Source organism: Vombatus ursinus, unplaced genomic scaffold (assembly GCF_900497805.2).
Source record: "Vombatus ursinus unplaced genomic scaffold, bare-nosed wombat genome assembly UNPS02009824.1, whole genome shotgun sequence".
NCBI classification, from domain to species: domain Eukaryota; kingdom Metazoa; phylum Chordata; class Mammalia; order Diprotodontia; family Vombatidae; genus Vombatus; species Vombatus ursinus.
The window spans coordinates 9,199,373-9,221,976 of NW_020949602.1; the positions used below are offsets into that span (position 1 = coordinate 9,199,373).

Consider the following 22,604-nt stretch of genomic DNA (forward strand, 5'->3'; position numbering starts at 1 on the left):
AGTAGTAGTAGTAGTAGTAGCAGCAGTAGTAGTAGTAGTAGTAGCAGCAGTAGTAGTAGTAGTAGTAGCAGCAGCAACAGCAGCAGCTAACATTTATAAAGTACTTATTATGTCCCAGGCTCTGTGCTAAGCACTTTATAATGATTATCTCACTTGATCCTCAACAACCTTGGGAGGGAGGTGCTATTATTATCCCCATTTTGCAGATGAGGAAACTGTGGCAAACTTCGATTAAGTGATTTGCCCAGGGATACACAGCTTATAAGTATCTGAGGCAAGATTTGAACCCAGGTCCTCCTGAGTTCAGAGCCAGTGCTCTATTCACTGCGCCACCTAGCTGCCCCCAAAATCATTTTTAGAGACAGATTCTTTTTTCCCTTCGGTGTGAAAGCCAAGAGAGAGTGAATTACTTTGCTTTCCAAGGTCCCTTTCAACCCTTAGATTTATATAATTTGACCAGCCTGTTAATATTAATAACTCATATATTCACTTGTCAGATGTTCCAAACTCCAGAACAAATAAATAACATAAATCTTATAACATTTATTTTGCATAAGAGAATCTATATGGGGCTCTTCGTGTAAGTTTCTCCTCTATGTGCTGCATTTTTAGCACCTTAGATTGAGTGGAAAGAACTCTGGAATCAGGCCGTACCAACAGGCATCCTATTAAGTTCCTACTATGTGCAAATATCCTCTGCACTAGAAGTTTACATTCTAGAGAAACGGGTTCTTAATCTTTTTCCTGTTGTCCATTTGATGGTCTAGGGACATCTACTGTCCCCTTCCTTGAAAAATGTTTTTAAATTCGTAAAATAAAATGTGTAGAATTACAGAGGAAAACAATTACAGTAAAAAAGATTTCTCAAAATATGGGTTTTTTGTTTTGTTTTTTTGTTTGTTTTTTGGTGAGGCAGTTGGGACTTCCTAGGGTCACACAGCTAATAAGTGTCTGAGGCCAGATTCGAACACAAGTCCTCCTGACTCCAGGGATGGTGTTCTATCCACTGTGCCACCTAGCTGCCCCTAAAATGTTTTTTTTTTTTTAAAGTTCATAGACCCCAGGTTAGGAATCCTGGTTAGGGGAAATGTCATTAATACATGAATATATGAATATGAAATAAATGAATGGAAGGTCATGGGTATGAGGATGAGGGGCTGAAAGAACAGGAGATGGGGCTCTAGTGGAGATGGCATTTGGGCTCAGCTTGGTGCCTTTGGAGTCAGGAGGACCCGAGTTCAAATCCAGCCTCAGACACTTACTAGCTGTGTAACGCTGGGCAAGTCACTTAACCCCAACTGCCTCAAAAATAATAGTAATAATAATAAGCCCTCTTCTAATCTCATCTGTGCTGTTTACTCACTGGGGGGCCTTTCTTGGTTCCAGGCACTGTGCTCAGTGCTAGGGATACCACGAAAGGCCAGAATAGATCCCTGCCCTCAAGGAGCTCATATTCGAATATCTCAGTGGGCACAAACCCTCTTTTCCTTCTTGTCCCAGTTAAATTCCCACCTTGTGTAGGAAGCCTTTCCCTGTCCACCTTAAATCTAGTACCTTATTTCCGTAGATTACCTCTCACTCACCTTGTTTTTACGTAACTTTTAACACTTGTCTCCCCCATTAGACCAGGAGTTCCTTGAGGGCAGGGACTGTCTTTAGCCTTTCGTTGTATCCCCAGCACTTAGTACAGTGCCTGGCACCTACTGGGTACTTAATAAATGCTTGGTGACTTGACTACAACCATATTTAGGAAACTGAGATGTTAGGTGCTTTGTCCAAGGTCGAATGTCCTAAGCACCAGAGCTGGAAATGGAAACCCCTCCCCATATTTCCCAGATCCTGGGCTGGCGCTCGCCTTCCTCCGAGCTCTCATTAGCTCCGTGTCTCCTCTCCTCCTTCTCTCCCCCCTCTACCCCAATCAAATTTCCAGTGGTTCCCTAATGGATTTCAGATTAAATCTAAATCCTCAGTTCCACATTAACATTCTCCTGGAGCTCCCCACAACCCCCAGGGCCCTTATCTAACTTCATTTCTCATTATTCCCCAGCATGGTGCTGGGTACATGCAATGCTTGTTGAATTGAATTAAACTGTTTATTGAATTGTTGAGACTGGGAGACAGTCTGCCCTACCTGGTCAGACCTTGGGCTTTGTTATTTGTCTTTTTTGTTGTTGTTGTTGTTAATTAATTAATTAATTAATTTTTAGTTTTTAACATTCACTTCCACAAGATTTTGAGTTCTAAATTTTCTCCCCCTCCCCAAGACAGTGCTCAATCTGATATAGGTTCTACATATACATTCCTATTAAACGTATTTTCCCATTAGTCATGTTGTAAAGAAGAATTAGAACCAATGGGAGGAACCACAAGAAAGAATGTTATCTGTCTGTCTTGTCTCTTCAGAAAGGTTGGTAAAGTTAACAGCCATGCCTAGTGCTATAGAGACAGCAAAGGGGGCTTTGGAGCTAAGAAACCGGGGTTTGAATCCTAGTGCCTTCCTCCTCCTCCTCCTCCTCCTCCCTGGCACTTAATGACTGTGTGAAACTGGGCAAATTATTTTACCTCCCTCTACCTCGGTTTACCTTTCTGTAAAATAGGGATATTACCTGCTGTGCAGGACTGTTGTTAGTAAAGTACTTTCTAAACTTTAAGTAAATATTAGCTTTTATGTCACAGTATGATTATTATTATATCTATAATTATAATAGTGAATATTTATAGCACTTTAAGGTTTTTGAAATGTTTTTTATATTTGATCAATTCATTCCTGTGAGATTCCCTAAAAGATGGTAACCGAAAGATGATAAAGATGATAAACAAGATAAAATTTTTATTCAACTAGTTATTAATAAGAAATAAGGTGTTTAACAGGGCGACATATGGTCACTAAAGGCATTAGCTAGAGCAAGTTCAGTGCAGAATCCATAATTATGCTGAGTGCTTCCAGATGCCATTTGGCAATGACATTATGCACATGTCACCTAACCCTGGGACTTGGCATAGTGTCCTCAAATAGATCCACAATCACTCAACTGTCTTCAGCCTAACCATCCACATGAGAAAAACCAAGTGGATGACAAAAGCCTGTTTTACAGACTGTGATATGCTTTGGATGCACACGCCATAGAGTTGATCTAGTAGGACGTCCATCTTAAACATTCACTCCAAGTAGACAAAAAGCTGAGCCTAGAATGGAGGAGGAGGAGGAGCAGAGTAGGTAAAGTTACTTTGATGAAATTAAATATTGTTTTCAGTCCCTTAACTTTTCTGAACATTAGCTTCCTAGTTTGTGAAATAGAGGTAGACCCACTAATATACACCTCAAAGGGTTCTAGTAAGAGGTAATGTAGGCAAAGTACTGGACAAACGTTAAAGTGCCGTAGACATTGTCACTTACTGTTTTTGTTTTTGTTATTTTTTAAAAGCATTATTTTCTTCATATTGCAGGGAGTACCCACAAGTGAATTTGTAGGTATATTCAAGTTTGGCACCTTTGAATTACTATCACTTCAGTTGTGTTGCCCTGTATCCTAATAACTGCTCATTTTTCGCCAGCTGCCAACCCTGGGAAATTCCAACATGGTGCCCCGTGGCTAGTATCAAACGAGTCATGACACTTGGAGACGCAGGTGTAATGTACTAGGGAAAGTGTCAGAGTCATAGGAATCTAGATAAAGAGCTGGAAGGACCTCCGGAGCTATTCTGCACATGAGGAAATTGAGGCTCAAGTCGATAAGGGACTTCAGTTACACAAGCATCAGATGTCATAAAATCTTACGGTCCTAGATTTAGAGCAAGAAAGGAACCCGGGGGCCGTCATTTTATAGACAAAGAAGCTGATTTTGTCAGTCGGTAAACATATATGAAGTACCTATGATTATGCTCAGCCCTGGGGATGCAAAAATTGGTGGAAGAAAGCACCAGCCCATGAAGAGCTTACAAGGCAGTGGGAGGCAACGTGAAAGTAACTATGGGCAAACGAGCTCGGTGCATGTGTCCGGGTAAATTGGAAATTAGCAACAGAGAAGGCAGTGGAGGGATTAAGAACACCTTCCCATAGAAGGCAGTCTTTTAGCTGGGACATAAAGGAAGTTGGGGACTGTGGGCTGGCTTAGGAGATTAATTTATGGGCAATTTGTTATTGCCCATCATAAAACTAATTTAGATCACAGGACCACATGGTCGCTGAGTGACCCTGAGCACGTCCTTCGCCTTCTAGAGAACACTGAGCCCCCAGCCCTCTGTAGAACATCTGCCAGGACCGTGCCTTGTAGGAGGCTTCTCTGGAACAGCCCACCTTCTACAAGAAGCCTTTCCTCATCCCCCTTGCTGCTGGTGCCTTCTCTCCATCGAATCTCTCCAGTTTATCCTGCCTATAACTCGTTTGTATATAGCTATTTCCATGTCTCCCCCATTAGACTGTAAGCTCCTCAAGGGCAGGGTCTATCTTTTTGTCTTTCTTTGTATCTATCCCCAGTGCTTAGCACAATGCCTCACACAGTTCTGTTTAGTCATGTCCTACTCTTTGTGATCCTGCATGAGGTTTTTTTGGCAAAGATACTGGAGTGGTTTGCCATTTCCTTCTTTGATGGATTAAGGCAAACAGAGGTTAAGTGACTTGCCCAGGGTCACACAGCTAGTGAGTGTCTGAGGCCAGATTTGAACTCAGGTCTTCCTGACTCCAGGCTCAGCACACTATCCACTGAGCCATCTAGCTCCCTCCGACTATGTGCCTGGCACATAGTAGGGACTTAATAAATGTTTATTGACTGACTGATTTTATCTTTCTAAAACCCAATCTCAGTATGAGTACTTTTTGTTTTCAGATTCTTCCTCTGTGCGGAAGTTGGATTTTTGTGAATATTTAATGAGATGGAGTGGGTCTGGTAGAGGGAGAGAAGGGGCTATTTGCATAATTTCCATTTTACCTTCCTTTGTACAGAGCCTTTCCAGAATGTTCCGTGGCCTTATAAATAAATAAATGAAGGGAGGGAGAGAGGGGGAAGGTAATGAGATTTGTCGTGTATCGTAAACATGGCCCTGCCAAGAGAAATGTCTGGGAATTGAGGCTGACGCTGGGAATCATAAATCATGGGGGCTACTTGGAGAGAGACGGGGCACTGGATGGAGGGCATGGAGAAGAGGATGCAGTAAAGAGCCGGGCTGAATGAAAAGGGACAGAGCCCGAATGTGAATGGCATAGGGCTGGGGCGAGTCTTTACTTGGCTTATGTGATAAACTCTCAAGGTAATTAGAAAATGAAGCAGCTGGGTATTTTCCCAGGCTCTTCTTGCTCTTTAAAAAGGAAGGAAATAGATGAAATTGGCCAGACCACCAGTGTGGTTGTTTCTGGTTGATTCTTCCCCCCCCAAAGAGGGGCTTCTATTTCTGTAACCCTTTCAGAGCATTCCTGCACAACACTGTGAGTTAGGCTGTGCACATGTTGTTATTCCCACTCTGCAGATAAGGCACCTGTGGTACCCAAAGGAGTGACTGGCCTGTCATCAATTTATTAAGAACATACAAGATACTGGGCTGGGAATTCTCAAAGCTCAGAGGTGGATGGTTCCCCTCTGGTCATGAATCACCCCGGAGCTCTGTTCTGCCATTGCTGATTGGTACAAGCTGACCAGTGACCTTAAAACCCATACACAGCTTCACAAATGCACATCTTGTCCTCCCATAAGGAGATAGAATAGTCATGAAAATCAGCCTTCTCCATAACTCAGGCAGCACTAATCCATCTTCACCTGACTCCAGCTTCTATGTCCTAAGACTGCTCCACTTTCCACCCCTGCTTTGCTTATGTAACTAGTGAATGTGTCAAAAACACACCAACAAAAAAAAATGAGCTCTACAGGAAGGATCGGGTTACTCTTGAAACTTGACTCTGGAATCTTAAATAATTAACCTGCCTCCTATTTTTATTTTTACCTTCCGTGACAGCGTTCTGACTTTGAAAAAAATTCTTTTCCGTAATTTTGAAATGCACAAGGATATTTTTGCAAGTACCTTAATATACATTTTTGAAATATCTCTGTATTTTGTTCCTGAGGTATAGGATGTTTAGGAAAGAAGTAGCTACATTTGGAGATGGATAAAGATCTGGATTTAAGTCAGGGAGACCTGGGTTCAAATCATACATTTTCCACTTACTAACTGTGGGACTAGGGACTATAAGTCTCCCAACTTTACTGAACCTCATCTTCCTTATCTGATAAATCAGAGGGTTGGGCACCAAAGTCCTTTGTTGCTCTAAATCCATGATGCTGTATAAGAATAACAATAATAGCTAACATCTCTATAGTTCTTTAGGTTTCACAAGGCTCCCTTATGGATGTTATCTTATTTGATCCTTAGAATGGTTCTCAAAGATAGCACCCATTATCATCCCCATTTGACAGATGATGAAACTGAGGCTGAGAGAGATGAAGCTGTTTGTTGAGGATCCCATAGCTGATAAGGGTCGGAAGTAGAATTTGGACTTCCCCTTTTTCCAGTCTCCTTTCACCATGCCAGCCGGTTCTCTAAAACCCGTCTAGAATCAGACAATACCATAACTGATGCATGCCTGAGTCTTTCCTTTCTCATCCACACCTATTCTAGGGGACCAATCGTTCTATCTCAAAATCACTTTGTTTTCCTTGTGAGGGAAACCCCTTCACTGCCAAAGATAGTGAGGAAGGGTCTCGTACACTGGCATTAATGGGTCTAATTCTCTTCTGAATGAGTAAAAAAGCCTTTAGTAGGCACCTACTCTGTGCCTACCACCATGCTAAGGGCTGGACTAACAAGTGCAAAAGTGAAGGCAGTATCTACCCTCAAAGAGTTTCCATCCTAATAGGGGAAATGCCTTACACAGGGGGAGCATTAGCTGGGGCAGGGGGATACTCTAGTCCAGAACAGCATAAGGGTAGTGAGTGGGGCTGTAGGACAGTAGACTGATATCTGCCATTCAGAAACAGTGGCAGAGTTAATTTAATTATGGCATATGGTTCCAGAATTAGAGAACTAGGTAAAAGAGACTTGGGGAGTAGAGACTTTGATCTCTGGTGTGGGTGGTAGAGTGGTCAGCCCGGAGGCAATAGCAGAGATGTCTGGAGGAGAGTGAGTGAAGCAAAACATGGTGAGGACTTCTCCTGAGATGGGGTCTTGAAGAAGCAGTCACCAAACAGGAGAACCAGGTCCAGAGGAGTTCCTTCAGTCCATGGTCTCTGATTTGGGCAATGAAGCTACTGGCAGGAGCCTTATGGAGAAGGTGGGTGGAGACGAAAGAGAAGCTTTTAAGAGTCAGGAGGCAGGCAATACACAATGATTAAGCACCTACTGTATGCCAGGCACAAGACAGTCCCTGCCCTCCAGGGGCTCATAGACACCTATGTACAAACAAGATCTACACAGCATGAATTGGAGATAATCAATAGAGGGAATCCTCGAGGAGGCTTGGGAAAGACTTCTTGTAAAGATGAGATTTTAGCTGGATTTGAACGCAGCCCAGAGGTAGATGAGGAGGAGGAGGAGGACCATTCCATGCACGTGCAATGGCACCAGACAGAAGATTTTGGAGGCAGAAGATGTGGGCTCAATCCCAGCTCTTCTGAATGTGGGAAAATACCTAATTTCTCTGAACTTCTGCTTTTTTTAATCTGTAAATTAGAGGTAATAATACCGAAGTAGCTGACTCACTAGTGGTCATCAACTTCAAACAAGATGGTGAATGTGAAACAGTTATCATCGTTATCTTTATTATTTTTATTACAATGCAAACCCAGAGATCTCACTGACTGACACCTGCTGTGTCCGAGTCTTCGTAGAAGGCATGTTTAATGGTGGATGTTCCCTCCTGAAAATGTTTTAAGAAGGATTCATTGTATGGGAAATGGGTTGAAAGGTAGGGAGCATCCCAGGGAAGTTAACCTGGATAGAGAAGTGACTGTAACAGTTCATAACCTAGGATGAGATGCTGCTGGTCTTGGAGTTTGCCTGAGGCACTTACTAGCTCTTTGACCCTAGGAAATTCTCCTACATCTGTCAGCCTCAGTTTTCTCATCTGCTGCCTGGGGATAATAATAGCACCTACCTCTCAGGGTGTTGGGAAGATCAAATCTAATATATGTAGAACACGTTGCAAACTTTAATGCACTGTATATATACACATATGTACATATATAAATATATTTACATACACATATGAATATATGTGTATATAAATACACATTCATGTCTGTATATATGTATGCACTGGGTGTGTGTAGATAGTAGATAATTAGATAGAGCTCAGCTGTCATCGTAAAGCACTATCAAGATTGCTTGGGAGAAGGGCAGGGACCTGTGTTATAATGTCCCCCTTAAACCTTAAATTATTCCACAAATATATTATTAAGGCACTGTTTACAAATGATCGTTAGAGGCTCCCAGCAATGTAACCCTGGGCAAGTAATATAGCCCCTCAACCTCATTTTAATCATCTGTGAATCTTATGGTGCTCTAAGAGTATCGTTGTCATTATTATCATTTAAAGGAACTGGAGATCACTATCCTGTAAAATAAAGGGTTCAGGATGGATATGATAGCAGTCCTCAAATATCTGAAGGGTAACTAAGTGGTTGTTGGAAGAGGGATCATCATCATCGTTATTATTATTATTAATGGTAGATGTCATTTATATACCACTTTAAGATTTATAAAATATTATACAAATGTATCTCATTATATCCTCCAATGTCCTTGTGAGATAGGTGCTATTATGATTCCTATTTTACAGTTGAAGAAGCTGAGGCAGGCAGAGGTAAAGGCAGAGTCACACAGCTAGATTTGAACTCAGGTCTTCCTGTCTCCACACCCAGTACTCTGACCACTGCACCACCTTGCTGCTTCATTACATCTGTTCTTTTTGGTCCCAGTAGGCAGAAATAGGAACAATGAGTGAAGGTTTCAGAAGGGCAGATTTAGGCTTGATAGCAGGAAAACGTTCTAACCACTAGAGCTATTGCCAGGTTGGATGAGAGGAAGTGGGACCTCTTTCCCCAGAGGTGGGTGACCATGTGGCTTGTGTATTATAGCAAGGATTATTCTTTTTTAAAAAATGTGTTTGACTCCATGGGCTCTCAGGTCCCTTTTGTCTCTGAAGTTCTGCTTAGAGCTTGGTGAAGAATAATACTTATTTTCTAACAAAGAAAAAATGAAGAGAAAGAAATTCTGTGAGATAGATACCTGACCTTGTTGGGTGGAGCAGTAGATAGAGCACTGGTCCTACAGTCAGGAAGTCCTGAGTTCAAATTCAGCCTCAGACACTTAATAGCTGTGTGACCCTGGGCAAGTCATTTAACCTCTACCTGCCTCAGGTTCTTAAACTGTAAAATGGGGATAAGAGCACCAAGCTGCCAGGGTTGTTGTGAGTATATAATGAGATAATATTTTAAGGTTTGCAAAATTAAAGCACTCTATAAATTCTAGCTTTCATCCATATTGTTATTTTTGTTATTGTGATCACTGTTACTATCACTACTACTTTAAAATGGTGGTCTAGAGTTTTTCAAAAGGAAAGCAATAACACCTAAGCACTGTCATGGCTTCATCCAGAATAGACCATGACCACGGAACTGCTGTGTGATGTGGATTTCCCTCTCTTTAACCAAAATCTGGTGAAACACTCATCAAGAGGGTTGCTGAGGGGATTGTTAGTTTGATACAATTTTTTTTTTTTTTTTTTGGCTAGGCAGTGGGGGTAAGTGACTTGCCCAGGGTCACACAGCTAGTAAGTGTCAAGTGTCTGAGGCCAGATTTGGACTCAGGTCCTCCTGACTCCGGGGCCGGTTCTCTATCTGTTGTGCCACCTAGCTGCTAGAAAGTGTCTCACAATCCTGTTGGACTCTGTAATGCAGTGGACTTAGCCTAATTGTGAAGCATGCTTTTTTTTTTTTTTAGGTAGAACTCACTTTTTTTAAAGTCTGATCTTTTTAACTTCTACTTTTAAAATCTCTCCCAGGATCAGAGTGGTCCCGAAGCCACAAGTAATGAAGAAGGAGCCAGTACTGAAGCCGATCTAAAGCAATTACCAGAGAGTGACCGTGCCCAACTGGTAGGTATGGTAGGTATTCCTGGAATCTGTCTCTCTGTTGGAAATGAATTATTCATCTCTTATACTCATTCAAATGAAATCAGTTTTTAAAGAGTTACCTAAAAGTTAGCTCACTGTTATTCCAATATCTCACTTTTTCCTTTTTTTTGTGATTTGTTTTTAATCATTTCATTTTTATATCTTGTTTTTATATAGCTTATATTTTCCAGGGCATCCCTTCCCCCTCCCCGTGTTCCATCCATTATAACAAAGAATGCAAAAGAGAGGAAAAGCAGTTCAGCAAAACTAACCAATGTTTTGAAAATATTATACCCATAGCCCTCCATTTCTGTTTTCTCTAATCCAGGATTATTGAATTCAATAAGGATGTGCAAGCCTCTGTGATATGCATATTTGCCTTAGGTTTAAATCTGCAAACCTATTTGCATTTCTAATATCGAAATGTTTGTTTCTCTCAATGAAGACTTCTTAGCCTTGTTACATATTTCTCTGAAAGGGATAAAGGAGTATCTAATGTGATTGGTGGTGGGGATTGGGGGATGCAAAACAGCATAAAGTAGGTTGATTTGAAATCTTTGTTCTAATCTACTGCCTGAGATGGATGGTCAGGGTTGGGATAAGTAACTGAAGTCCTTAACACGCTTCCTCTGTCCCCTTCCTCTCCCTTCCTCCCACATCATAAATCAGTTTTTCAAACAGCATCACAGCAGATGGTTCCAGTTTCTTCACTGATAATTTTTTTGGGAGGGCAAGGCAATGGGGAGCTAGTGAGTGTCAAGTGTCGGAGGCCAGATTTGAACTCAGGTCTTCCTGAATCCAGGGCTGGTGCTCTATCCACTGCGCAATCTAATTGCCCCTTTGCATTGATAATTTAGCCCCATTTTATCTTCAAGTATGTGTGTATTCAAAAAGATCTTGACAATTCAAAGAACAATGGTCTAAAGAGAAAAAGAAATTCAATAGCAATAATTGCAAAGTTATACAATTGGGTCAAAAAAATTAATGCCACAAATACAAAATGGAAGATTTCTCTTGACAATCAGACGCGTGGGAGTTTTGGTAGAATACAAACTCAGTATTAGTCAACATTTTGACGTTGTTGTTATTGAGTAGTTTCAGCTATGTCCAACTCTGTGTGACCCCATTTGGGGTTTTCTTGGCAAAGATCATAGAGGGGTTTGCCAGTTTCTTCTCCAGCTCATTTTACAGAGGTTTCCACCTCTTTAAAAGGTTTCCACCTTTTGCTGAGGCAAAAGGTCACACAGCTCATAAGTGTCTGAGGCTGGATTTGAACTCAGGAAGGTGAGTCTTCCTGATTGCAAGCCCAGTACTCTATCCACTGCATTACCTGGGTGCCCCCAATGAAGGATGCAGTGTGTGTCGTGTGTTGTGCAACAAAGATAGCAACAAGACAATTCTTGTCATCAAGAAGCTTGCATTCTACTGGGAGGAATACAGCATTCCGGGAATGGTATTATTAAGCAAGATGGCATCCAAAGGTGGGTGGTGATCAGGATAGTGAAGGGCCTTGTGTTCATGCCAAAATAAGATGGTTGAGGAAACTGGAGATTTACATTTAGCCTTTGGAATAAAGAACTTAGAATAGGTTAGAATACCTGTGTCCAAGTCTGTGAAACACTGCCACAGAGAAAAGGATTCAATGTATTCTGCTTATCCAGAGTGATCAGAAGTAGCTGCAACAGGCATCAGATCTAGAGAAAAAGAGTTTGGTTTGCTGTGAAGGAGAGTTTCCACACCAGGCCCCCCCTTCAGCCAGCCTTTCAAACCCCTGGTTTTCTTGCCCCCCCCCCCCCCCCCCCCGCAGATCTCTGAGGCAGTCCTTACCCCCCTATCCACTATACCCCACAAAGTCTCCCTAGGGACTCCGATCCCCCTGAGCCACCACTACCACATGTGCAGAGAACGCCAGAGGTCACCAGGAGCTGCCTACTTGTGTCCATATGTGGTTCAATTCTAACCTTCATTCAGTATTTTCTAAATGCTATGTGCCAGCCTCCATGAGACCTTTTGGGATACAGAGAGAAAAACAAAACAATCCCTGCCCTCAAGAATTTCCTTTCTAAGAGTCCCTTGGGTTCTACTCTTGGAAAATCACCTCTTTTTCCAAAGCTGTTCCCTCCTGTGCCCCGTGTTTTTAACAAAATTCATTGTGTCTTACAGCCCAATAAAATGGAATTCTACCCATGCTGTCCATGGTCTGAATGAATTCTTTTAATAGTTGCCCAGGAGATCCTGCCCCTGATGCTTACCCATGTCACCTCAGGCCAGGCGCTTCATCTCCAGTTTCCTCTTCTTGGTAATGATGGGTTTGGTCTGTATGACCTCCAGTTCTAGATCAGTGACTCTCTTTTCTCTTTTCCCTAGGACCTACAAAGGCTATTACCCTGTACTACCCATCTAGTCAGTCAACCAGCCAGCAAGAATTGACCAAATATCTACTCTGTGCCAAGCAGTGTGTTAAGCATTGGAGGTCCTTATTCTGACAAGTGTTTACATTTTATTGGAAGAGATAAGAAGTACATTTAAAAATACATCCAGAATAAATATAAAATTTTTAAATATGTATACATACCCATACTCTTGGCAGCAAAGGCCCTAGTAGAGGTATCAGGAAAGACTTTAGACAGAAAATGGCATCTGAGCTGCATCTTAAAAGAGAGGTATTCTGTGAGGCAGGGGTAACAAGGGAGTAGATTCCAGGGATGGCCAGTAGAATTGCAGAGAGACAAGAGATTTAGCCTCCTGTGTGAGAAACAGAGAGGCCAGTTTAGCGGGATCACAGAGCTGGGGGAAAGGAGGAGGGAGGAATGCCCAGTGAGCCTAGAAAGATAGATTGGAGCCAGATCAAATGAGGCTTTAAAACCCAAATAGATTTTACTCTGGGGCAGCTAGCTCCCTAGAATCAGGGAGACTCTAGCCTCTGCTAATTCTGAGCTGAACTGGTTCTCGGCTACCAGGAAAATAGATATTAACCCTGTGCACCACACAGGAAACGCAGCAAGGTGGTGCAGTGAATACAGAAAGACTCCTCTTTATGAGTTCAGCCTCAGACACTTCTTAGCTGGGTGACTCTGGGCAAGTCATTTCATGGCAAACTACTCCAGTATGTCTGCCAAGGAAACCCCAAAAGGGATCACAAAAAGTTGGACATGACTGAACAATAAGAACGTATTTTATTCTAGAAGCAACATTTAACCCCTAAAGTTGGCTGAATATGTGAGTCAATGATCTTGTCTTAGATGAAGGAAAATTACTCTTGTTGCAATGTGTGTGTGTGTGTGTGTGTGTGTGTGTGTGTGTGTGTGTGTGTGTTATTGGTCCTGAAGAACAGGTGAGAGTTTCTAAGATCAGAATCAGACTTGTTTCCTCCTCTGCAAGACTGAGAAAATTTGATCATTTCTTCGGTTTATTTTTTGCTGGTTGTCTTTGCCTCAATTATATTGCATCAGTGGTAATATCTGAATTTGAACAAAGGTTTTTCCGAAGTTAAGCCCAGTCATTTCTGACACTGGCTTAATTTCCCATCTCTCTGCCTGCCACAGTTGATTAGAAATTGTCCCTAAGAGCATACGGAGTGTTCCCCTTATGTTTTAAATATTGTGTATGAATAATTATGTCTGCCATTAAAGCCTCAACTGATTTTCTCTTTTCTTAGACCTAAACTCTCAGGAGGAAAATGTTGCTCTTTTTTTCATGCGGAATCTTGAGCTGTGCTTCTGAAACCAGTCTTCTCTGCTAATTTACACTCCACCAGCAAGCTACCAGGGGCGGGCTGGTGCCATGTGGGAGCCCACACTGGCCTGGGAAGCTCATTTCCTCCTGAAGAGCAAAGCTAAAAAATTTATACACACACACACACATACACACACACACACACACACACACACACACATACCCCAAATCAGGATTCTAAACATTCCCCTCTGGCATTGGGAACAAGCAGGAACAAACCAGAGCATTTCTCCTGGGTGACTTCTTTCTTTGGAGTATGAACATTGTTGATAGGCTGAATTCTAGTGCGGAGACACGGAACATGTTTCACAGTTCGATTTTCTTTATATCTTGTACTTCAGAAAATCCCTTGAGGTTTACACACATGATAAATTTCAGTTTATTCTAGGCATAAGAAAAGAAAAGATGATAAAGACGGGTCCATATTGTATGTAGGAAATTTTAAAGAAAAACTTGTGGCGTCTTTTTCCAAATGTTTACTGCTCCTTATTGAAAGTGAAGGGAATGGAGAAACTAGCCTGATCAAGGCAGGCACAGACTCCTTTAAATCTAGAAGTCAAGGTAGCTGGGTGGTGCAGTGGATAAAGTGACAGGCCTGTAGTCGGAAAGACCTGAGCTCACATCTCTTCTCAGACACTGCCTAACTCTATGACCCTGGTCAAATCGCTTCACTTCTGTCTGCCTCAGTTTTCTCATCTGTAAAATAGGGATAACAAGAACACCTACCTCCCAAGGCTGTTGTAAGGATCAAACAAGATAATAATTGTAAAGTGCTTAGCCCAGGGCCTGGCACCTAATAAGCACTAGAGACATGTTAGCTATTATTAAATCTCCACAGGATATTTGCAAGGAAATTTCCATGAGAAGTTGGGAACAGCTTCTGTAGCTGAATCTCTGTGTTCTTGCCCCAAAGAGGTTTTTTTCCTTCTCACTTTCTGTCCTTAAGAGCTGCCCTGAAAGGTGATGGATTGCCCCCCGCTTTGGAAATCTTCAAACAAATACTGGATGACCATTTATTGGGCATATGATTGGAAGGATTCTGTTAGTGTGTGGGCTGCCCTTAATAGCCACTGCGGTTCCTTCCAACTGTTAAATTCCATTTGTCTCTCAGGAGCATAAACTTAGCACCAGTGAAACCTCAGCTTTCTTTCTGGTAAGGAACAAAAGTGTTTATTATGGAAGTAAGAGAGAAAGGCAGCCAAGTAAAACAAAATTAGGCACAAAGCACAGAACTAGAGTGTGTGTGTGTGTGTGTGTGTGTGTGTGTTTGTGTATTTATATGCATGTATATATATATATGTATGTATGTATGTATGTATGTATATATCTATGTATATATATAATCGCATTAGCCACTTGGAGAGCTCTTTAAGGCCACGGGTACCATTCACAAATGGCCATCGCCAGTGGTCCTGATCTATATCTCACCATTGGACCCAGATGGCTCCAGAGGAGAAAGGGAGACTGGTGACTTTCCACAGCTGTCCCTCGCTTAGATCCAGTTCACTTGTATGTCATGACATCACCTTCCCGATGTCATTGTCCTCATCGAGATTGAAGGACAAACAATAAACCATTCACAAATCACAAACGTTGAGAGTTACAAGGGATCACATTGGCCATCCAGTCTAACCCCCATCCAAATAGCACTATGACACCCCTAACAAGGGGTCCTGAACCATCTACTTGAACATCTCCTAGAAGGGGCAGCCCATTCTTAACTGCAGTAGCCCGTTGCACTTTGGGACAGCAGTCATCATTAGGAAGTGGTTCCTGCCAAATTAGCCCAAATTAGCATATTTCCCACTTCCATCTATTGCTTCTGGTTCTGGCCTTCACACAACTGTCTTTAATGTACTTGAAAACAACTTTCAAGTCTTCTTTAAGATAAGCATCCATTTCTTCAAGCAGTCCTCAGGTCATTCGCCATCTTGGTTGCTCTGCTCTGGACACTGTTCAGCCTATCAAAGTCCTTCTTAGATTATGGCACCTAGAACTAAACCCAATATTCCAAAGGAGGTCCAAGGAGTACAGCACACAATGGGATTATTGCTTCTGTATTCCTGGAAGCTAGGCTCTTCCTAGTATGCAGGGATCACCTTAGGTTTTTTGGCTACCCCATCAAAATGATGAGTGATCTCAGGATTGCTGTCCTTGATAAACCCTAGATCATTTTCAGGACAACTATTGCCTGTGAAATGTGTGTGTGTGTGTGTGTGTGTGTGTGTATTCACACATGTGCCAAAATGAGAGACTTTACATTGGTCTCTATTGAGATTAAACCCTGAATAGAGATTAAAAGTCCTCCTGAGTAGAGATCTAGCTGGTTGGAGTCTTTAACAGAATCTTATGAAGCAAGTTAGGGGGATGTATGGCCGTTGGGTAGGGAGATTTACAAGGGATTCTCAGGGCAGGAAAAGATCCAAGCTATCAGCTCATCCAACCTTTACTTGGACAAGAATCGTCTGTGCCCCCAACATGTGGGCATCCAGGCTTCATTTGGATGCCTCCTATAATGGAGATCCCACTCCCTCCTGACACAAGCCATTCCACTTTCAGGTTGTTCTAATTATTCGATCCCCTCCAATATGAAGCTTAAAATTTCCAGTATTCACCATCTACTCATTGTTCCTACTGCCGGGTCCAAGTATATCAAGGCTAATTCTTCCTCTGTATGAAAGTCCCATAACTACTTGGGGACAGCTGTCCTGTTGCACCACCTCCCGCTTCCCCGTAAGCCTTCTCAAGTCCATCAAGGGAAGGGCAAGGCAACAGCCTTCTCTCCCTTCAAGACTTAGCTCATGCTTCCAGTTGCTTTCCCGTCCTCCCCTCCCCTCATCCTCCATCCTCCTACCCAAGATCAAAGTGTTCTCTTCACCCTCAATTTTTTCTTCAATGTGAGTTTAAAGGAGAGCTCCAGATTCTTTCTAGTTTTACTCTTTCCTTTTTCCTACCATGGCCTTCCTATTAGACTATTTTGCTTTTATCCTTGTATCTCTAGCACCTTGCAATTCTAGTTAATTTAACCAGCAATTATTAAGTGCCTACAGTGTGCCAAAAACTGTGTGGTACTGGGACTACAAAGACAATTGAAATACTCCCTGACCTCACCAAGTGGGCACAGTGCCTGGCACTCAGTAGGCATCCAAGAAATGTTGGTTAGGATTTTTTTTTTTTTTTTTGATGAGGCAGTTGGGGTTAAGTGACTTGCCCAGTATAACAGAGCTAGTAAATGTCAAGTGTCTAAGGCCAGATTTGAACTCAGGTCCTCTTGACTCCAAGGCCAGAGCTCTATCCACTGTGCCATCTAGCTGCCCCTAGGATTTGTTTTTTAAAATGTCAAGTTTTATCAGCATCAAATGCCAGCAATGACAATTGGCTATATCATTTCATCTGACAGCCTCATTTTACCTCTGTATAATGGGGATAATACTAGTCCTATAAGTGACCTCATAGTCTGATTTTTTTTTTTAACTAGCTAGCCACTTTACAGGCATTTAAGGTTTACAAAGCACTTTACAAATATTATCTCATTTTCTCTGGTAGATATATGCTATTATCTCCATTTTTACAGTTGAAGAAACTGAGGCTGTCACAGTTTAAGTGACTGGCCCAGGGTCACAGAGCTGTTCAGTGTTTGAGGAAGGATTTGGATTCAGGTCCTTCTAACCCTTCCCACTATGCCACCAAGGAGGCCAGAGGCTTGCTTCGAATTCCCTGGGACAGTAGGATTTGAGACACATTTTTAAACTTTTTTGAAACTGGAAATCTGAGTCATTCAGCGACTAAATGGAAATGCTCTTTCTCTGCTGATAGCAACCAACCACAATGTAGTTATGTACCGAAACCAAGTTTTCTCCTCCTTTCTGTTTTAGGACGAGGTGCCCCAGATCATCGGCCACATACTGGCGGCAGACGAAGCCAAGGGTGGGGAGCCCCTTCCTGACAATGTAAGTATCTGCCCTGCCCTCCTTAGGTTCATGGGGTGATAGAGGGTTTGCTGTGGCTGCCACCATCATCCCCTGGAGTCAGGGCCACAATGACCATCTTTAGCTGTACCACGACCTGTGGCCACTCGCCTTCCTCGCTGCGTGGCCCCAAAGGGAGAAGACCCAAAGCCTCACACCTTGGACCCAAGTTCCCCCTTGTGGACACAATACTGGCATTACCCACAGTAAATACAGCTTTCAGTGTAGACTGGTCCCCGCATATACCATTCTGCAAATCATACAGAATTTTGCCAGTGGTTTGCTTCTATTCACTTCCTCTGGTGACTTTGGCAGTTGGAGCATTTTAGGGCAGCAGAACACCCTGTCTAGTCCTCTGTCTGCCTCCCAGATTTCCATTGTCCCAGCCCTCCTCCAGGAATGGGAGCAGGCAGTGATTGTCCCCCTCCTGTACCAGCATTACTGTAAAACTCACAGTGACCTCAGAGGCCACGGAGCCCAAGCGCCTCATTTTACAGGTGAGGAAGCTCGGAGACCTTGGACGGCCTTCCTTGGGTCACAGAGCAAGCGTCTGAGGCGGGATTTGAACCCCGATCTTCCTGACTTCTTGCTGCCTCTCCCCTAATCAGACTATACCTGGGATGGTCTGTTCAGTTCAGAGAGGCACAATTAAAGGACATTGATAAGCAGGATGGTTTCCATAGAAGGGCAATGAGCATAGTCAAGAGAACCCCTACTTTTTGGTCTCTGAAGAGCTGCAGAAGTAACTGGGTATTATTAGAGTGGGGGGCCCTGATAGTTAGGTCGAGGGATTCAATTTTTTCTATTTGGCCACAAAAGGTTGAACAATGAGTGTAAGTTATAAAGAAGCTTGATGTTGGGGGAGCACTTCCCACAGTGAGATCTGGGGGTCTCTGAGACGTGGTGAGTTCCCCTTCCTTGGAGATCTGCAAGGGAGGCTGGGTGACCATGTATCAGCTGAGCCCTCCTGGGGGTTGTTTGGGGGGCATGGGTTGGACCAAATCATTGACCTTGAATGGGAGGTCCAGGGTCTATTGCAGGCTTGTGCAGGCAACTAGGAGGGTGGGAAATGGGCCAAGCCCAGCTTTGCCAACCATGAGGCTTGATGCCCTCACTCCCAAGGCTCCCTCAGTCCCCCAACACTCTGCCTCTTTTCTCCCTGTACTATGTCCTAGCATCCCCACTCCTGAACCAAATGTAGGCCCCTCAGGCTTCTAATCTATCCACTACCCAGGCGCCCACGGTTCCTGGCCTGGTAGATGTCACCATTTTACAGATGAGGAAACTGAGACCTTAAGGAGCTGCCCAAAGTCATGACATTGAATTACATTCAGCAAACACTTATTAAGTGCTCACTGTGTACCAGCTACTGTGCTGGGTTCTGGGAATTCAGAGACAAAAATGGAACTCTCCCTGCCCCCAGGAGCTTATACTGGTGTAGACAAAGAAATGAAGATGATTGGGATAAAAACAATGTTGAATCTGAGTTAAAGCATTTGACCTTTAACGTAAGTAAGAAGGGAGAAGCTACTCCTTGCTTAATTTACTCGGACACCCTCCAAACCCACTGCCCTACATCAAGGCCTATTAGCCTTGTCTGGGTCCTGGAGCCCTTCCTTGGGCAGTCTTGTGAAGCCCATGGACCCCTTCTTAGAGTCATGTTCTTACATACATTTTCAAAAGACAAAGGATTACAAAGAGGACCGATTACTGAAATACGGTTTTCAAAGCATTAAAAAACATTTTAAAAGTTCCCCAACCCCAGGTAAAGAACCCCTGCTTGCTCTGTGTTCTGGAGCCTGGATTCAAACCCAGATCTGGCAACTCCAGATGGAGGCCTCTACGTCCCCCCTACTGCCTACCCAGAGACTTTCCCAAATGGCGTTTCATCTGTGCCTCAGCACCGTCTCATGACTCACACAGAGCTGGTATTTTTGTCTCCTTTACAAATCAGGAAAAGCTGTAAATGACTTGTCCAAAATCACACAGCTAATTAGTGGCAGGGAGTGCATTTGAACCCAGTCTGCGGAGGCTGATGTAACATGGCCCAGGTGCCTCTCGGGCCTCCTGGTAGCTGTTAAGTGACTTCTCCCCGCCAGCTTTCCTTTCCTCTGCCCCTTCTCCCACACTTACCTCATTACCACAGGCCACATATAGCACAGTGGCTTTATTTTAATGAAAAAAGTGATCACAGCACATGGGAAGTCTGGAAAGTCTGGGTCTCATGTAGCCCCTGTTGGACCCCTGCCCTCCTCTCATCTAAAAGGGTCGCTTGGACCTTTTCCAGTCCACTTCCCAGCCTGGGCTTTGTCCTGTTCTGGTCATCTCAAGGGGCTCTGAGGAATTCTGTCCAAACTGAACATGTGCCTTGAGGTCATTCCAGAGCAATGAGCATCTCTCTGAAACCATCATGCTTCACTTTTCCTTTATATGGGAGGAAACTGAGATCTGTAGAGGTTTTGTTCGAGGTCACATGGAAACTAGTGACAGAAATGAGTTGGTAAAGGGCTGTCCTTAAGACAGACAGGGATGGATGGATGGATGGATGGATAGATAGATGATAGATAGATAGATGGGTGTTTGCCTTATATGTATACAAAGTCTATAAAACATATTACATAAACATATATGTTAATGTGTTGTGTATAATATATAATTTTATATAATATATGTATAAATATATATAACATCTATAAATATACATAGAATCTTTATATATTTTTTCAGCAAGGGAAAAGGGAGCTTTCAAATTCCTATCTGCAATTTGCTTTGAGTTGTGGCTTTGACTGGGGTGCTCTATTTAGACAAAGCTGCAGGGGATCTTGGGGGCATATTACCCAGCCCCCTACCATTACTGTTGGGGAAGCCAAGGGCCCAAGAAAATTAAGGGACATGCTTAAGGTTTCAGGTGTTACCTTGAATAACAGGTTCTGATATTATGGACCAAGTGAAAGCTCTTGTGTGTTCACATTCTGTGATGACGTCAATCTCTTATTTAACCTGGATGGTGCAGAGAGGACATGAGTTCACATCCTGGCTCCCACTTATAGCCTTCATGACTTTGTTCAGTTCGCTTATTTTCTCTGGGCCTCAGGCTCTTCTTCTGTTAAATAAAGGGATTGAGAAGTAACCAAGTGAAGTGGGAACAATCCCCCATTTGGAGTCAGAGAACCTATATACTTACCACCTGTGTGACTTTGCACAACTTATGTATCCTCTTCTGACCTCCATTTCTTTCATTATAATTATATAGACTAGATGCCCAGTGCCCTCTGAGGCTCCTGCCAACTCTAAATCTTTAATCCTATGAGGGTTTTTTTGGAAGCCAATTGAATTTTATTCCATTTAGGTATTGGCTTTATTTTTTTTAATTTTTCCTAATTGGAGTTAGTGGTAGTGACAATTTCAGAGATCCATTTATTAAAATTTTTCTTCTGCTTGGCAGCTAGGTGGCACAGTGAATAGAGTGCCAGGCCTGGAGTCAGGAAGACCTGAGTTCAAGGACAGTCACAGACATTTACTAGCTGTGTGACCCTGGACAAGTCACTTAACCTCTGTTTGCCTTAATCCACTGGAGATGGAAATGGCAAACCATTCCAGTATCTTTGCCAAGAAAACCCCATGGACAGTATCGTCCATGGGGGCATGCAGAGTCTGACATGACTGAATGACTAATCAACAGTGACCTTAAAAATATCAATTTAGGAACTTCACCACCTCCTCAGCGCCTTGCCTCAAGGATAGTATTAACCTCCTAGAGGGTCAACACTTATAATATTTTGGAGCAAAATCAAAACTCAGGGAAGAAAATCATTATTCTTGTCTTAATATCATTCTTGTTCTTGCCTTAATATGGTTAATTATATAAATGAAGAAAAAGCCCAAGAAAGGATATTTCAGACACAGTAAAACCCTGGGGTTTCTAGAAAATCTGAAGCCTCGTTTCACAGGCAAAGGTGATAGGTTCTCATTAAAGATGCAGAGGGAGCCCCATGGGGGAACTCTTCCAACTTCTGGTGGGCAAGCACTTTTTGTGATATTCCCCATTCTCCTGAGGGAAATAGTTACATGCAAACAATATCCCTTTCGTGGATTTTTAGTGTTTTAGCACCTGGGTCTGTTCCTTTCTGAGGTCATAATTCTAAATTGCTTTACAGTATAGGCTTTTTGGGGTGTGGGGTGGGGAGGGGAGGGTTTGGATTGTTTCACAGTCCATCAGCAATCATGTATTAAGTACTTACTGTGTGCCAAGCACTGAGGATACAGGGTTGTCCTAAAGGGGCTTATGTTCGATTAATACTTACACTATGAGTGCTTAGAGCTTGGTCAGACATCAGATATGCCAAGGTCATCCCCTGCATCCCAGGCCATTGCGGTCATCTTGACTTTTGTCTTACCACTGGACCCAGCTGCTGAGTGTCTTCAGTGGGATTTGAATTCTGATCTGTCCTTTGCACCACCATAGGAGAGCCAGGCCTTTTCAAGACCTAAACCTCCATATAATTGGTGGCTATTGTTATTTTTGCTGTAATCATGATTAGAACCATTTTCATTCCTTATTCCCTTTTTCCACCTTGGGCCTAATGAATCATTTGTTTTCTTTCTTTTCCAGACTGTTAGCCAGGTGAAACAACCCAAATATTCTACCAAAAAAACCATTGGTTCTGAGGAGATCTCTCTGGCCCCTTCTTCCTCGTACCGTTCCAAGGACACGGAGCTCACAAGTTACGGTAGGAAACTCTTCTGAGATCCCTGACAAATCCCTTTCAAGTACTTGTTGCCAGTGGGGCTTTGGTTCCAGC

General features: G+C 42.9%; 1 protein-coding gene across 5 annotated transcripts in view; it reads left to right on the plus strand.

The window, feature by feature from the left end:
* Positions 1-22,604, plus strand: part of PATJ (PATJ, crumbs cell polarity complex component) — a 332,827-nt gene that overhangs the window by 258,383 nt on the left and 51,840 nt on the right. For 3 of the 5 annotated variants that reach the window (XM_027852793.1, XM_027852794.1, XM_027852797.1), the window contains exons 31-33: positions 9,989-10,090; positions 17,710-17,784; positions 22,415-22,532. In XM_027852793.1, coding sequence (XP_027708594.1) covers positions 9,989-10,090; positions 17,710-17,784; positions 22,415-22,532 — 295 coding nt within the window. The remainder of the gene's footprint in view (positions 1-9,988; positions 10,091-17,709; positions 17,785-22,414; positions 22,533-22,604) is intronic. The other 2 variants (XM_027852795.1, XM_027852796.1) reach the window with 1 other exon arrangement.